Source organism: Euprymna scolopes, chromosome 10 (genome assembly GCF_053919585.1).
Source record: "Euprymna scolopes isolate OS-2025 chromosome 10, ASM5391958v1, whole genome shotgun sequence".
In the NCBI taxonomy this organism is placed as follows: Eukaryota; Metazoa; Mollusca; class Cephalopoda; order Sepiida; family Sepiolidae; genus Euprymna; species Euprymna scolopes.
The window spans coordinates 36611918-36631161 of NC_136491.1; the positions used below are offsets into that span (position 1 = coordinate 36611918).

Here is a 19244-nt window from a genome sequence, read left to right on the forward strand (position 1 = left end):
ATTTTTCTATTGGAAAAATAATGTATAAGAATTTATAATCACGTTTCACTTGTTTTGTCCGTTACCTATCGAAACCTTTATCTATTGATGAGAGATACAGTCTGGAATATAATTTCAGCCGTTTAACTCGCAGATTGAATAGATAATCGGTTTTAGACGCATTTGAGAACATATCTACGCTGTTCCCATCTCTCATGCATAAAATAAAATGTGTATTGTTAAATCAGGCTAAGAATTCAAATAGTAGCATCTCTTTTAAAGAGTTGAATTATGAATCACCGGTCAATAAAACCATAGATATAAGCAGTGAATGGAATAAAAAAAAATCATGAATAAACAGATGGTCTTAAGCACATAAGATTGCAAGAAACATGAGGGTCTTTCCAATAATGTTGCATACAAAATTAAAAAAAATAAATATTTCAAAAACTAGGAAGACAAGAGTGGTGTACATAAAACGAGCAAGATTTTGGGCTGCAAAACATTTGTCCACATAGTCATCACATTTCTATATGCAATCATACCAACCATAGAATGTTGGCTGTGGATGGGCAATCGGAGCGCACTTTTCACTTACATCTCTGTCACTATTCTGAAATTGACGAACCCATTTCCTATATGTGCTGATATAAACCGCCTCAGCTTCGTAAATGTTCGAAAAGCGCCGGTGAATGCCGATTCGTCTAAAAGTTTCCACATGGTTGAATTCAATGATACATATTTGCTTTAAATGCACGTTTATGATCGAGGTTGCCCTCTTAGCATCTCCTACCGTCAATGTCTGCAATAGAGAGATGAAACTGTTAGGTCATCAATACGTAAGTCCAGTCATCCAAGCAATGCGATTGGCAATCCCCTCTAATACAGATACAAATATAGAAGAACTAGCGAACAAGAATAATTAACAACGTGCAAACCCCTTCTTAAAAGAATATTCAACATGTGGGAGTATTGAACTCCGACAACTGGACAGGACCTCAGTCAAGGAGATACAAGCCATCGTGACAATGGTCAAAAAAACTGTTGGTTTTGGAGCTGAGAGGAAAAACTGGTTGATGACCAAAACTTTCACTGCGAAGATGTTGGGATTTTTTACTCTAATAACTTTTTTCTTCGTACAGCTAAACTTCGTAATAACTTCCCTGTTCCCTGTCTCTTTGACTCCATACATACATACATACATACATACATACATACATACATGATGATTGCAACGTCTTGTCAGACGAGTGCCACTCCCTCAGACATTTGAAATCCATGAGCCCAAATACCGGAAGGAGTATCTAAACAAAGATGATGTTACAGAGTCTTAGCTTTGTACGACAGCTAAGTCTCTCTCTCTCTCTCTCTCGGTGCAAGATGTTGAGATCCAGCAACAAGCAAGAACAAGATAGCCAGCAACAAATTAAACTGCAGACCAGCTTAATGCGGGTACTGGTCTTCCGCTTTATGTTTTTTTTTTAATCAGAGATTTGCTTCTCCTAGAAAGGTTGCCTTCACCACAGCTTACGGGAGCCCTCTCCATCCCAATACACATATACACACACACAAATATGCACGGTGCTAGTTGGCCTTGACCAAGAAAAAGAGTTCATTCGCCCTTTCATACATACATACATACATACATGCATACATACATACATACATGCATGCATACAGACATACATAAACACAGACACACAGACACGCACACACACACACACACACATAAGAAACTCGTTTCTTAAAGGTGAGCACTTTCAGTTGAAATAAAAGTCGGTCAATTTAGCTCATATGCCCAGGTAATCATATAATGATTACATTACTCTGATATTAGGGCAGGTCGATTTGCAACTCTTTCAGAAAATGAACATGGCACTGGTTCTGATAGTTGGAGTTTGATGTGATAAGAACAGATACCAAAAATTAGATTCCCATCTTGAACAGAGAATTGAGCATTTAATTTTAAAAATCGTGTAGAAAAATGCTGAAAAATCCTTCATTTTCATAGCATTTTTCACAAGCATGACTTTAGAATTTCACTATTTTTATAACATATTCAATTGAAATTGATATATTTATATGAAATACATTGAAAGAAAAACTATACGTGAATTATAATTTTAATTATGAATCACAACTAGCAAAATATCTAAACTTTTACTGCATTGATTAAACAGAAATTTAAAAAAATCTATTTAGCAACTAAGTCTTTTAAATTTCACAATTTAAAAAGATATGTGGAGATGTATTAAACAATATAACAACTTTTTACAATTTACGGAACCATATATTTTAATTTTTTATTAGAGGCTATAATATAAACTTATACAGAACAATTTAGTTCTATTATAATTTCCTTTTGAGGAAAATGAAGGTCTAATTTGCTGACTTTGTAATAATGTGTCTGTCTTGCTCCGTGCCCATATACAACTTTTTAAGAAAAATCAATCAAATTTGACCAGTGTGTAGCTGCAAAATTGATAGCAGTAATCTTTTTCATTTGTTTTTTTGAGTTGTTCACTATTTCTGGAAAAACAACACAAAAAAAAAACAATTATTTGAAAACACTTATTTTTTTATAATTTTGCGATGTAATATGAATAAAACTAACTATTGCTTGGGCAAACTAAGATAACTAATACAATTTAATGGATAAATATTTATTTACCTAACGGACAAAATCGTTTGAATGCCCTCTTCTCTCACCTCCAATTCATCTGAGTTTATCATCGAGATTATATTTTCCGGAAGTAGTGCAAAAGCACTATATTTTGAACAGTTTAAAACAGTAATTTGGATTTCAGTTAACTGTTTTGTTCTCTGAATCATATTAAAATATACTGTTGTTGGTTAAAAAATATTGTCGATTTTGATCTCAAACCAACTAACTGCATACAATTGGATGATACATTTGACCCAAATGTTTAATTTATCATAGTGTTTGAGGATAGACACGTTAACTTTGTGGCTTATGTTATCCATATTCCTTGATTCAATGGCCCAATTTTCTAAGTTAACTTCTCCACAAGAAATGCCAACAGTACACTCAAAAGTAGCCTCTGGTCTTCACACTTAAATTATTTGTTTCTTTTGCTGTCAGATAATGATGATCGGGAGGGACACTAATATTTTAGAATTCTACTTGAGGTAAATCTTGATAATTATTGATACAAAATTTCCCCAAAGGACCAGTATATGTTGTAAGGCTTTTTATTGTTCCATCAATTAATTTAAAAATTGCTGTAAATAACAGTTCTTCTAGTGGAACCTGAAAATTGGAAAATTTGCATGTTTAACAATAGAGCCAGATTACATAATGAATACCAATATATTATTTTATTTTCCACAAAAAAGGAACATAATTGCAGGTGAATATATAGGATTAATTTTACCTCCTTGTTAGGAGGGCAAGTGCAGACTATGTGCCTTGTTTGACAATTTGCTGTATTGCACTTTACTGCGAAGTAATCACATCTCAAGACAGAAGGTTTACAGCTACAAGAAGATATATCAAACAGTCTGCCTAGCTGTTTGTTCGTTCTTTTCACTTTGATTGCTGCAAGAGATTTCCTGTCAAACTGTTTGGTTTTCATATAGCAAAATATATTGACATTCTGTCCTATATAATATTACCTTAGCAAGGGCAATTATGGATTGACTGCTTGCCGAATACTAATTATTTCCTTGGCAATTAACTTATAAATCTCACTATTTTTAAGTGGGGATAACTTTTTTCTAGGAACTAACTAAACTAGATGACTTGTCGTGGAGTTAGGGGTGCTGTTTCATCCAAATTACAAGGTGGGCCAGAAAATTTTGTGAACAACTGGTTAAAACTGAACGTCGTGCTTTTACTGACATTCTAATCTGACAAGTAAAATAAATAAATGGATTATAACCGAAGGAAACTGTATTAGGCTATCTTGCAGTTTCATATGTAAAAAATAAGTTCTAGTTACAAGAAATAATGAAAACTCTGCAGATTTGAATTAGATATATTGAAGAGAGAGGACTAACCCAAATCAGAGGCATAGTAGTGTTTAGTTTATACATTTTTCGCAGATTTTTGCTCCTCCGTCGATAGCATGAATTCATCCATAAAGAGATTCATTCTTACTGTAGCTGTGCCATTTTAAACGAGTGTTTAGAGTTTGAAAAACCAGTGCTTATGCATCTATGTTACTATGCTATTTTAATAGTATGTTCAAGTTAAATTTAATTCTTATGAAATTGTTATTTATTAAATTTTTAGGTGAAAGTACAGAAAAGTTACAATAAAACCTCCTTTCCATATTAAGAAGAGTTTTCTTATTAACTCGTATTAATCTTGTGGGTTATCTGATTGTAAAACTATAATTTTAGAAGAAAAACTACTTAAAAACCTAATAATAAAAGAAATCAAGATTTGACACAAATTTTCTGCAAAGTATTTTTTATTAAGTAGAAAAACTTGAAAATTTACGTGGTTGTGTTTCGTAAAGAATGTGTAGAATAAAACTGTATGGACTATGCGTTTTTAATATAAAACTTGAGTACTACCATATTTTAATAAACATTTAAAATAGAATTTGATGTGAAATATTAGGTTGGTGCGAAAATAATGTTTTTGACGTTCATTTGAACGTCAAAAAATGCCATTATTTTTGAACCAACCTAATAGAAAAACTGATTAAAAAAGATAAAACAAATGATTAACTTCACTGAGACACTTGAAGTATTATAATATATATTTTAAAGAAATCTTTTTCGTTTTTCTTTCAGTATAATTAAGCTTAAATCTTTATGTTTTCAAATCAAATTATAAACAAACATCAATTTTTAATATCAATTAGGAGCGTGTTTTGTGACAGTGAAATCTAAAATGTTTCCACCCAAAAAAAGTTCATGAAACGAAAAAGTGAACTTTGGTCGTTATTATTTAAAAAAAACATAATTTTTGCTTTATATTTAATATTTATTTCATTTATTCATTATCCTCAATCATTTTCTTTAAAAATGTACTTTAAAACATTATAAATAAAGATTCCATTTTCTTAACAAAGCAACTTTCCTTAAACACATACATAACAGATCCACACGACGTTTAATTGAGTCAGCTATAATCTCCCATTCCAGCAATATAATTAAGCAAAGAAAAGGTTTTTTTCCACGTTGCTCCCTTTCTGTCGAAAATAATTATTAAAGAAAACAACTTAGACACCGGTTAAACGCGAAAAAAAAAATTCGTAATTTCACTTAATTTTATTTTTATTTTACTTATTTACTGTATTTTATCATTATCTATTTTTAGACTCCATTTTATCGCCTCCTATTCTTATTTTTAGACACCATCTTTTAAGTTACTGCGCTATTTTATCCCAATTCAATTGTTTCTAATTTGAAAAAAAAAAGATTCTTTCGTAATCTCGTGTCATTTTATTTATTTAATATATCACCGCTATATTTCCAAACACAATTTTTAATCTCTACGATATTTTATCTTTTAGACGTAATCCACTACACTAGTTTACTCTAATTAGTTCTTCTCTCATAAAATGTATATACATGTATATATGACATCTAATTTATATAAGGAAAACACGCTGCTCTCCCCCATCATTATATATAGCCCCAATCCTCCGACTCTCTCGTAAATGACCATCCCTCTTGAAGAAGCCCGCATAAATCGGGCGAAACGTTGAGTATCCAGGTCCTTCCACCTCCATTTTATTTCATATCGTCGGATTTAATCCAGCTCAACAATCATATGTATATATATATATATATATATATATATATATATTACTCCTTATAAAACATATATATATATATATATATATATATATATATATATATATATATATGACAATGTGAAGAAGCATTATGTTTTGGATGTATTAGGCACATCTCACGAGTGGTTTTATTTTTACATGTAAGATATGTTTTACGTTTATTTAAGTTTTAGCTTGCAATATTCCTCTTTTTTACTATATACAATATTATCTCAACCCTCTATTGGTTTAAACTTACCCGGATTTTTCCTGGCTTGTAAAATTTCCTTTTATTCTTTTTATACAAAAAATATAAACATTCCAAATGTATTATTTTAAACATAAGTTTGTATTTTGTGACCTTTTCCTGCTAAACCCCACTATTCTAACAAATGTATTCGTCTTAAAGTAATGAGAATGTTAAGTAGAGGAGAGAACGGTAAACAGCGTAACGTGAGAGCTTAAAAAGTGCCCTTCAGCAATATCATTGACCTTCCTTAGTTTTCTGCTTTTAAATTTATTTATATACGCGTTGCTTATGTTTGAAAGCACACGAGTTGCCTGAGGTTCGAACCTTTTTATCTTGTTTTTCAAGCCGAGTTTGCTTTGGCGTATCGCATTCAGAACAATTGCCACGGTTGTTTACTTTTCAACAAATTTCATATGAATTTTCCTTACTCCAGGGCAATTTCGTGAAATCAATATTGATTTTTATTTTTGTTTTACCTTTGTACAATGCGAGGCAAAAAACAACAAGGCCATAACCGATAACGACAACAACTTGCACATTTCTACGCAAACATTAGCTTTTTGCACTTTTTATATGTTGCAATGTTAATGTTTATTTTAATGAAAGCTACATTGAGAAGAACTAACTACTTACTAATGCAGTCTCTATTATTGGCAGAGAATCCTGTGCGCGCCTTTGAAATATTCGAAGAAATTTATGAGTGATACCCCTATTCTACTAATTTCATGAGAATACGTTTATAATGGATTTATAAGGAGTAATATATTAAACAATAACCGTAATCCTAATCTAACAATGGATGTTTATCTACGTCAAAAATATCATCATTCTTCATAAAAAAGATTGATTTTTTAAAGCAATCCTCTGATTGATTTAGATAATCAACGTTCTACAGGCGTATTTTTGATATTCTAGAGCAAATACCTCGTTAGTTCAGACAAAAGATTATCGAAATTTTCCTTTAAGATTCATTCTTTTCGATTTCCTTTTCTTAAATCCTTTTGATCTCTTTTCCTTAAATTCGATCTGAAAATGAAGAGATCATCGCATGTATCTGAATATAGAATCTATACATTTACTGCTTTTAATTTAAATTATTATTAAAAACGATTACACACACATACACACACACACACACACACACACACACACACATATATATATATATATATATATATTGAGCACTTTCAGTTGAATTAAAAGTCGGTCAATTTAGCTCTTATGCGTAGATCATCGTATAACGATTTGATCACTGTCTGTCTGACGTAATGAACATTTAAATTGAAATGTTTAAAATTCAACGCTATTTCACACGGTTAATGGTAGCCGAATGGATACGGCCTCCGCTAATCGAGCCAGAGATGTCTCGTGTCGCGGGGTTCGAATCGTTCGACTGGTAGTAATCGTGACACCCTGCACTGAAGAATCCCGAAAGGATGAAACACTAGTGTCTGTAGGTATTTAATTATTATAGTAAAAAAAAATAATTATATATATATATATATATATATATATATATATACACAAAAAAAAAATAATGAAATAAAAAAGATGCACTGTTTATCTGATAAAGGCAATGATAAAATTCAATATAATATAAATACCCGTATTTTTTATGTAGATATTTAAATCATAATCAAATAAAAACACCCCATACACAATACAGGGTAGAGTTTATGAGAGAAGGAAAGGTAAAACTGTAAGATTAAATTTACAATAATATTTATTTTTGGACTGAGTGCCCCCAAAAAAGGCCTAAGACATTGTACATCTTTTTTGTGTGTATTCAGTCGAACAATAAATGATATATATATTGTGGTGAATAATACATAGCTTACCTGAGTGTGGCTGCCGGAGGTGAGGATGGTCTTCCAACAATCAAGAAGAACGATAGCCTTGTGGTTATTTATACTAATAGAGTAAGGTAATTGTTATAAAAACCTTCCTCCTTTGTGAAGAGTTACTTATTCCTTTTTTTGTGTTATTGTGGTTACAATACCTGAGAAGAAGGTCGCGAAGAAGATTGTATTTTTTTCGCAACCTCACTTTAGGTTAGCTACTCTCAGTTATATGACATTTTTCCAACAATATATATATATATCTATATATATATATATGTGTGTGTGTGTGTGTGTGTGTGTGTGTGTGTCAGAAGAGAGGGAGAGAGAAAGAGAGAGGTTGTTTCATATTTCAACAAAAATGGAATTTATCACCACTTGATTTAGTTGTCAAAATATCTCTAAAAATCTCTCACAATAAAGACATTTGTGATAAATCACATACGGAAACACCCCCACACACACACATATATATATATATATATATATATATATATATATATATATATATATATATATATATATATATATGTATAATTAGATATATACACATATCAAAGAAGATAGTAACGTACTTAAAACGAAGAAAACTATATATGTTTACATAAATAAAATTTTAAAATCAATTAGGAAATATAATAAAATACAATGTTATATATATATATAAATTAATGAAAATTAAAAATAAAATGCAGTAAAAACTATTAAGATTAATAAGAAGAAAAAGAACCATCAAAGTAATATTATTACTTGTAATGAAAACCAAAAAAGATAATTATTGTATCACCCATAATAATGACATAAAATAAAGTTATTAATTAAAGATTTAAAATATATTTATAGCAATCTGAAGATATTTACTCATATAATATAATAAAATATAATTCAGTAGAATAAAAAAAAAGAATTAATAGTCTAGAATTATCGAGACTTATATAAAGCAAATATAATAAATTATATATTAATATTAACAATGATTTATTAAAATACAATTAATCATATTTTCACATTTTAAGCAAGAATAGCAAACAATTGGACGTCTTTATTTTATTTTCTTGATATCATTCTATGATAACTATACGGAAATATTCGCGCTTTTGTCGAATTAAAATCGCCAGGCAATATAAATTATATATATTAAATTTTAAATTTATTTTATTTCATTATTATGCATACAGTTGTAATAATAATAATAATAATAATAATAATAATAATAATAATAATAATAATAAAATAATAATAATAATAATAATAATAATATTTATAACTAGAATTGTAATACTAACTTTCTATTAAATTGCACATGCTATTAACGTAATCTTATTGATATTATTACTTTTATTTCATGTTAATTTAAAAATATTTAAATATATCATATTATTTATTTTATCTAAAATTTTCATTTATATACATACTAAATTGCTATAATTGTAATTACAGTGTTCTCTTATTGAAATTAACAGGAAGTTGAAAATTTTAATAAAAATAGCGTAAGTTTATTACACACAGAACTACAAACGATCACTGTCTCAAAATATAATCCTATAAGCATGTGCGATTTCATTTCTTTACTTCAACTGATTTTCTTCCTTTCACTTATTCCTTCCATTAAAATATTCCATTTTTTTTTCTCATTTGTCTTTCTCTATAGTATAAAGACTGCAGAAATTCCCCCTAGACCAAAGTATCTTGTTATAAATAAAAAAAACGGATAAAATACTGCTAAAAACTCATTCAATACATGTTACTGTGACATAGGTTGACATATATTCGGCGGGTTTTTAATAGTATTTTGTATAGATTTTTATTTATAACATCTTTTCCCAAACTTACCGTGTTAAAGAGAGAATCAGACTCCATCTTGAATGTTCCAATGCATAGGTAAACACTGTATGGTTTTCGAGCTGAATAAATATGTTACATTGAATAAAAACACGAAAAATATATCCAGTTAGGTAGAAAAGTAACTTATCTTGCATTTGATAACATTTATTTGTTATATATTTGTTTTTTTGACAACTTTTTCGAATCTATGTGTACAGTAATACAACCCCGTTTTTTTTTTGTTTTTTTTTTTGCTGTTGTTTCTTGCTTTTTACACTTTTAGATCGTATTTTAAACTAAACTTCGGAGGGTGAAATCCCCCCCACCTAAAATGTACTTGGAAAAATCGATTTTATAGTGAGATTTAAGAATGGTTAGTCGAAAAAAAGGTGAAAAACAAAACAAACAATCAATAAATAATTGTTACCAAAGGCAATATATGCTACTTTGTTTTACTTACATGAATGAGTGTATTTTATGTTTTAAAGTATTTTCAAACGCTTTTCTTTATTTTTTAATAATCTAATGCGGGTGTGTGGGTGCTAAATACCTCCAGATTTTCTAAAATTTCCCGCTAGATTGTAACCGAAATCTCCAGATATAGCAGGAAAACCGCTAAATTGTAACCCGGTCACGTGATAGGAAGCGGTAATAAATAATTGTCCTTAAATTAAAGAATTGCCTCTCGGTACAAAGAAATCCACCTATTTATCATAGAAAAATTAAGTATAATGTTATAATTAAAAGGAAATATATAAAAACACACATGGATATAATAAACATATTATACCAAAACGTGGAGGCCATCCGTCCAGTTGTTTTTAGACAATTAATTCCGAACGAACCAACAGTTACATTTATATATATATATATATATATATATATATATATATATATATATATATATATATATATACAGTTCCAGCAGAACGGTTATATCTCATAGGATAAGTGAATCTCTCGACAAAGGCTTCCTTTTTGGGGCAATTTCTTGTGGCATATCAAAGGCCTTCGAAAAGGTATGGCATAAGGGCTTATTTCAAAAGGTTTCCAGCTATGGTATAACTGGAAATGTTTTATCAATAATTAAATAATTTCTCTCTGATGAGTAGTTGTTGATGGGCAGAAATCAGAGGCCCACTGTATTAATGATGGAGTATCTAAGGGGTCCCTCCTAGGCCCAACTCTCTTCCTGATCTACATCAATGATCTCCCAAAACACATACTTAAATCATTCGTTGATATCTATTCTAATGACACGAGCATATATGGAAACACATCAAAGGCCGTAAATGACAAAGGTTTCTCTTATTCTCGCTCCTCTGATCTTGAGCGCACGGTACAGTGGGGAAAGAGGCGGATGGTTACTTTTAATGCATCCAAAACCAAGCTCCTATCTTTACATCATAAACGCTCTGATCCCCATCTGGCATCACTTGAAATGGATGGCTCTCGTCTGGGAGAGGCTCTATGTTTTGATAAGCTTCTGGGTTTCACCTTTACTCCTGGCCTGAAATGGAACACGTAAATCGAGTCAGTTGCCAAAGTCGCTGAAAAAATGGTAGGGTCCTTCTACCACTCAAGAAAATATCTCACTGCTGTTGCAATTCTCTATCTATATAAAAGCCAAGTACATCCAAGGATGGGGTACTGCTGTCACATCTGGGTAGGAGCTGCTAAAAACAGCCTATCCTGTATTGACAGAGTACAAAATAGACTTCGTGGCTTAGTGGGGGATCTCACACAGAAGAAACATTGCGAGCCTGTCTTTATTTTATCGTTACTTTCGTGTCAAGTGCTCGTCTGAGCTCCAATCTCTGGTACCCCCTCGGTAGTCTTTCACGATAAACACCCGTCTAGCTGAAACTACTGTCGAAAATGTTCGCCGCTCTTTTTCTGTGCCAAAACCAAAACGTAGATTCCATGAACAAAGCTTCTTTCTCAGAAGTGCACGCCTGTGAAACTCTTTTCCGTCTGCCTGTTTCCCACCTGACTACAACTTGGGTGTCTTTAAGTCTAACATAAACACATTCCATAGCAACGTGTCCTTTAAGTAAGGCACTTAATAAAATCTCCAATACTAACGAGTACTGCATACTATCCCATTGATTACTGTACACGCAATAACCCTTATCCTCGAGTGGCTTCCGGGCATTGATAAATGGTGACTACCATGTAAAAAAACATATATCTATAGACATATATACATAATACATGCATGTACTCGCCTATCCGCCATCCACTCTAATAAAAATTAAGGTATAAAGCCTGGGATGATATTCTTAGTAAAATAATCGCAAAACTATGTGTGAATGCGGGAGGTAATTCGTTTCTCATTGATTAAAGTTTGCAATGATGATCATTTTTTGTGCTACTGGAAGTCAGACGGACAAGCGTATTAATATATACATAATAATAATAATAATAATAATAATAATAATAATAATAATAATAATAATAATAATCAAAGCTCATCAGGAGGTAAAGACTGCAAATCAAATTTAATAGAAATGGAGCGAAAATATTATATGCAGCCATAGTAAATTCAATCGTTGTAATTTGATGATGCACATACAAGTCTATGCGTACGAACGCAAGGCGTAAAACTGGATTTCACCTTACACCATTGAATGTATAACTACGGTGAACAAAACAAATATGTAACTAAAATTTTCTTATACGCGTTCATGAACATATTAAATATTCGCGACAGAAGGACATATGCCTATTAATAATACAAAAGTATATCATGACCGGAGTATTTATAATGCTCCTCTCCTAATATCGGAATCCTTGGAAAGCATAAAAATATAAAGTGCTATCTATTTTGTAATATCATCATTTAATGAACAAACATGTATTCGAACCGTAACTCATATATATATATATATATATATATATATATATATATATATATATATATATATATATATATATATATATATATATAAGCCTGAAGAGTCCTAGAATGGATGAAACGCGGATTATTCAGTGTAGCTTAATCCCCATATATATTTTATAACTTACTCTCTCTCTCTCTCTCTCTCTATATATATATATATATATATATATATATATATATATATATATATATATATACGTGTGTGTAAGTGTGTGTGTGTATGTATGTGTGTGTACAACAGTTCTCTTTCTTTTTTATGCAACTATTATTGACTTGATAATGAAAAAACGTTACTATGTAATTTTAATGTTTCTCTTTGTAACTTGTTTTATTTTTTGCTTCTTTTACTTTGCTAGGCCTTTTGTACATCTACATAGGTTTGCTTTACCATTGCAAATTCATTTTTGGCGAATCTGTATTACTATATATATATATATATATATATATATATATATATATATATATGTATATTAGTATTTATATTTATATTCATATATATAATTATATATATTATTATTATTATTATTATTATTATTATTATTATTATTATTATTATTATCAATTTTATTTATTAACTATTATCTTTAACTATTTTTTATTTTAATATTTATTAAATATTTTTTACGTGCACAAAATTTATCACTGAACATATGTTTCTGTTTATTGTCCGTCGCCAGTATAACTAAACTTTTAATAAGGAGTGATATCGTAAGTGGGCAATTGACAGCCTGGTGTTTTTCAACCGTACTATGATATGCAATCAGATTTTATGCATGATCCTATCGCACTTAAATGTAAGATCTGCTGATTTTATTATTTGTTTATATCATTTGTTTTTATTATTTGTTTATATTATTTGTTTTTATTATTTGTTTTTATCAGCGATCCTAGTGCATTTAGTTCTTACGCTTACCTAAGCTTCGAGGGAGCTTCCATGCCTTTTGTTTATTTGCGTCGCCCCTTCTTGGAACGTGTTTGTTGTTTTTATTATTATTATTAATAATAATTGTATTAATTAATTAATATATATATATATGTTTTTATTTGTTTTTTTTTTTGTTAGCGATAGTCTTTGAACGAATTCAATTATTTATACGAAAGTGCATTTTTACTTAAATGCGAGTTGGTAATATTTTTCCCTTTGACCCCTTTGGTACCCCCTAAATAGGGAGCGGCATATATATATATATATATATATATATATATATATATATATATATATATATATATATATTAAATATAATTATCCAATGACACGTGTTTCGTCGTCTACGACTCATGAGAGTGGCTGATATATATATATATATATATATATATATATATGTATATGTATATATATATATACATATATATATATATAATCTGAGGTTATAGTGTCCTGAGGTTAAGTAACCAAGGAATTTAAAGAGGTTAATACAAAAGTGCTCAATACCGAGGTAGAGCAAGCCATATTCTTATTTGTTTTTACATAAGCAGTAATATGCTGCTACACAGTCGTGGCCATATTTTGCCTAACTAGTTGCTAGAAACTAGAAAACTATTTAGGCGATACAGCTTATACGAAACCAAACTTTGAAATGAAAATGTCAGGTCTTCTTCGTCACAGTGAGTTAAAATCTGGATGCTGGGTCAGATGTTGGGAAAATAGATTAATTTGTAGGTGAATAAAGCCTAATAGATTCGAGATTTTTGTCTGTGTTGAGATATCGTTCATCATATCTCAACATGGACTCAAATCACCAGCCCTATTGGGCCTTATATCATACAACAAATAATATTTTTATAAACACTTGACGAACCCTATTAAGATTCACTGGGGGTTTCAACCGTTATTTCCGGAAAAGACGTCCTTTGTTTTCTAAGTCAGTTTGTTACCATAAAATTTACATATATATATATATATATATATATATATATATATATATATATATATATATATATATATATAATATATATATATATATAATATATATGTATATATATATATATAATATATATATATATATATATATATATATATATATATATATATATATATATATGGCGATTAAGCTACACTGAATATTCGGCGTTTCATCCACTCTAGGATTACTAGAGTGGATGAAACGCCGAATATTCAGTGTAGCTTAATCGCCATATATATTTTATGAATTACTTACTAGGTCTATGTACGTATTGAGCACTTTTGAAGTAAATACTTAAAGTTTACGCATAAACCTATACTTTCGTATAAATTTATGTGAGTAAATGAAGTAGTTATATATATTATTATTATTATTATTATTATTATTATTATTATTATTATTATTATTATTATTATTACTTTAAAATACACATAGTGTTCTAACATATATTTTTCTACTCACCTTACTTTTGCATATTTTTAATACATGCGCCATTTTAGAACTCTGCCAAGGATTGAAGACTCCCGTCGATATATATATATATATATATATATATATATATATATATATATATATATATATATATATAATATACGTAGTTCCAATGAATTTTTTTAAACGATATTGAGGTTAGTGTCTTCACCTTGAAGATCGTATTTTTTTTTTTTTAGAAATTCGCCATTTTTTATTTTGGACGAAATATGCGTGTACATAGATTACTATTTAAAAAAAACAGATAGATAAATAAATAAATACAAATATTATTTGTTTACGTCCAAATATTATTTGTTTACGTCCAAAATAAAAATGTGCAATTTCTAAAAAAACCAAAAAAAAACCCATCCGATCTTCAAGGTGAAGACGCTAACCTCAATATCGTTTAAAATAATCAACAACAAAACAACTACGTAAATATATGAAAACGATAATAATTAAACAGTAAATTGTCTATGGTATCCTAGCGTAATGGATAAGGCGCTGGACTAAAATATATAAAGTCCAGAGTTCGAGTCCTAATTGCAGTCAAGCAACGCTGAAGAGGGGTAGGGCCCCGAAACATGCAAGTACGTAGATTACTGTTTAAAAATAAATAAATAAAAATATTATACATATAGAGCGAGAAAGAGAGATGGAGAGAGAGAGGGGAGATAGGTAGATGGAGGGAGATAGAGAGAAAGAAGGAACAATGGAAAAACTGACGCAAACATCTACAATAATGCATATAGAATTAATCGTTCATATAATAGTCCGATTATATCAGTTATGACGAAGGTGATGAGAGGAATAAGCCTTCGAAATATCTGGATCTATGTAGTAGTATATATTTTTATTGTCCGTCTTTCTTTATTTATATAAGCCCCTCCTCATGTTTATATGATATATATATATATATATATATATATATATATATATATATATATATATATATATATATATATATATATATAGATTACTTTATGAATATTAATTCTTTAATATTTATAATATACTTTAATTTTAACATCTTGGATCATTTTGGTAAATTTAATTGTACTTTTTATTTCATAAATATATATATATATATATATATATATATATATATACATTGTTACTTCATGTATACTTATATAAATATATGAATATAGTAGGGATATCCCTCTCAATATATCGATAAATTTTATTTTTCAATGTTAAATTAATTAATAAAATGTTGTTGTTTTTTCTAATTTCAGTTTACGTATTCTTGGGGAAACAAAATGGAATAGCAGACTTCCTGTGCAACCTACATGACATTGGTCTATTAGCAAATGGAAAATATATGGTCATCTATGTAGACTACATGCCTTACAATGAGCACGATTCTTCGAGATACTTCAAAAGTAAGTTATTTACAATTTTATTGTATATTCACTGGGACCGAATAAAGCTTCTAGCATTATAAGCAACGTTGAGTTTCATAGATATTATGACAACACGATTAGTTCCAAAGCGGCAACTGACAATATAAGTTACGCTCAAATGCCATATCGTTGATGCAAACAAAAAGTCACACCTGGATGTTCTAAAACAGTTATAAACGTATAATAATTCGAGAAACAATGACAATCTATTATATAATATAATGAATTAGAGCAATGGTTGTTGCAATTTCTAATTTATAATAAATATATGTTCTAATACACAGCATTCGTTCCTGTTTCTTTGGGAAAACAGCACAATTCCAATACCTATCAATGGAGTAAGACAATGTTTTCTGGAAGCAAATTAAACCGGAATTGCTACCGACAAGTTTATTAAGTGCAGACCAAGATGTAGATCTTTAAATTACTATGCAAGAATAAAAGTGCATATGCTAAATAAACAGTCGGATAGCATATATTTTGTGTGGCATGCCATTGCACGGTTAGTACTGACTTTAAAATAGCATACATACTATATATATATATATATATATATATATATATATATATATATATAAACACACACACATATATATATATATGTATATATTTATATATATATATATATATATATATATACATATATATAGTTGTGCGTGATAGTCCGGTGGTAGAGGTTTAGGATTCTAATCATGGGATCACGATTTAGAATCCTTTTATATTCACCCACACTGATGGGTCCAAGGCGACGAAACACGTGTCAGTGAATAGTTATATTTAAATAACAGTATATATGCCGTTTCCCATAAGGGGATGTCAAATAGGTCAAAGGGAAAAATAATCCCAACTCGCATTAGAGTAAAAAGGAACGTTCGTATATAAAAAAGAATCATTTTATTCAAAAAGTATCTCAAATAAAACCAATCAAACAAACAACATCTACATAAAAAAAACGCGATAATTCAGCAGTCGTGCGAGATTGTCCGGTGGTAGAGGTAAACGATTCTTATCATGGGATCCCTATTCCGAATCCCGCTAGATTCAGCCACTCTGATGAGTCCCAGGCGAGGAAACACGTGTCAGTGGATAATTATATATTAAAACCAATACGTATGCCGCTCGATATTTGGGGTACCAAATTGGTCAAAGGGAAAATTATTCCCAACTCGCATTTAAGTAAATATGCACGTTGGTATAAATAACTGATGTTATTAAAAAAGTATCGCAAACAAAAAAGAACAAAAACATCTCTCTCTCTCTCTCTCTCTCTCTCTCTCTCTCTCTATATATATATATATATATATATATATATATATATATATATATATATATATATATATATATATATACCTACTTATCTATCTCTACGGGTCTTCCTAGGCAATATATATATATATATATATATATATATATATATATATATATATATACATATATATATATATATATATATATATATATACGATTTGAACACGACTAAATTTTACGATTTGAACACGACTAAATTTTATCAGAACTTTTGTTTTACTGAACAAAAATTGAAAATCATTTTTCACAAGATAGCTAAGAGGGTGATTTATAAACTGGAACAAATGTTCGAAATTTGGGCGAAAAATGAGTGAGCGATGAAGCTGTAAACAGTTCTAAATGACGAAAACTTCCACTTTACGATATATTCAAACGGTATCGTGTTTGTATGATATATATATATATATATATATATATATATATATATATATATATATATAATAAGACAACAATAGTATGAAATGAAATAACAAACCTATTATTGGTAGATATAGAATGGATCATTTATTGAATAATGGAATACAAGCAAAATTTGGGGGATAGAAGGGACTCTGTATGCCAGGGCATTTCGAATCCTAATGCTTTTCATCAGAAGAGTAGAGAAAATGCTAGGTAGCATGGAGGATACGCGGCGTCTAGCGTAGGGTTCATTAGGGTCGAAATAGATTTAAAGGTATTATAGAATGTTGGGGGAAGCTTTATTGAATTCTAAATAAATACATAAAGGAGAAGCTTGTTATATATAGTGTGATATATAAAATTGTATATGGTCTTTAACATAGTGTTGAGTTTAAGAGGTATATGTTTTAGGGTTAAATTTGGGTTATATTGTGGATTTGTGGTAATTTCTTTTAACGGTTTGTGGGGTGTCTATTATCTATGGAGTGGTACTTTTGACAAATGCAATCTAAACGGTAAATAGCGGCTAAAGAATCGCCTATAATTTTTTTTTCTTTTGTGTGTGCGGGAGGGGGGTTAAATGCAAGGTTGTAATATTGATAAGGTAATATGCGGCAATATGTTTTTAAGTTTCTTCTGCTACGATGTATGGAGTGCGATTATAGGGGGGCGTCGGAGGATAGGATGGCAATGTCTATGGGTGCGTTTAACTTGATTAAAAAGTTTAAGGATACATATAGTTGGCAAGGTGGAAAACTCAGGAGACATTTACTACTTATGAAAGTTGTAATAATACCAATAATAGTAGGGTAATTTTAGTGATAAGAATGATAATAAAAGTAATTATATTCATCGTAATAATAATAATAATGATAAAAATACAATTAAATTAAAAATAAAAATAATATTATCAATAGCTGTGATAAAACAATGCCAATGTTAATAATAATAATAATAATAATAATAATAATAATAAAAATGATAATAATAATAATAAAAATAATAATAATAACGGTAAAAACAAAAGGATAATAATAATAATAATAATAATAATAATAATAATGATAATAATAGTGATAACAATACTACTACCACTACCTCTATCTACACCACCACTACTACTGCCACTAATAAGAAGCTATATATATATATATATATATATATATATATATATATATATATATAAGTGAGAATGTCTCTCTGTCTG

The 19244-nt window shown here is 29.4% G+C and overlaps 1 protein-coding gene across 2 annotated transcripts in view; it reads left to right on the forward strand.

Annotated features, from left to right (window-relative positions):
- The window catches only part of LOC145285923 (guanylate cyclase 32E-like), a 1316276-nt gene that overhangs the window by 755971 nt on the left and 541061 nt on the right, over positions 1–19244 (forward strand). For both annotated transcript variants that reach the window (XM_080134424.1, XM_080134425.1), the window contains exon 3: positions 16163–16309. In XM_080134424.1, coding sequence (XP_079990550.1) covers positions 16163–16309 — 147 coding nt within the window. The remainder of the gene's footprint in view (positions 1–16162; positions 16310–19244) is intronic.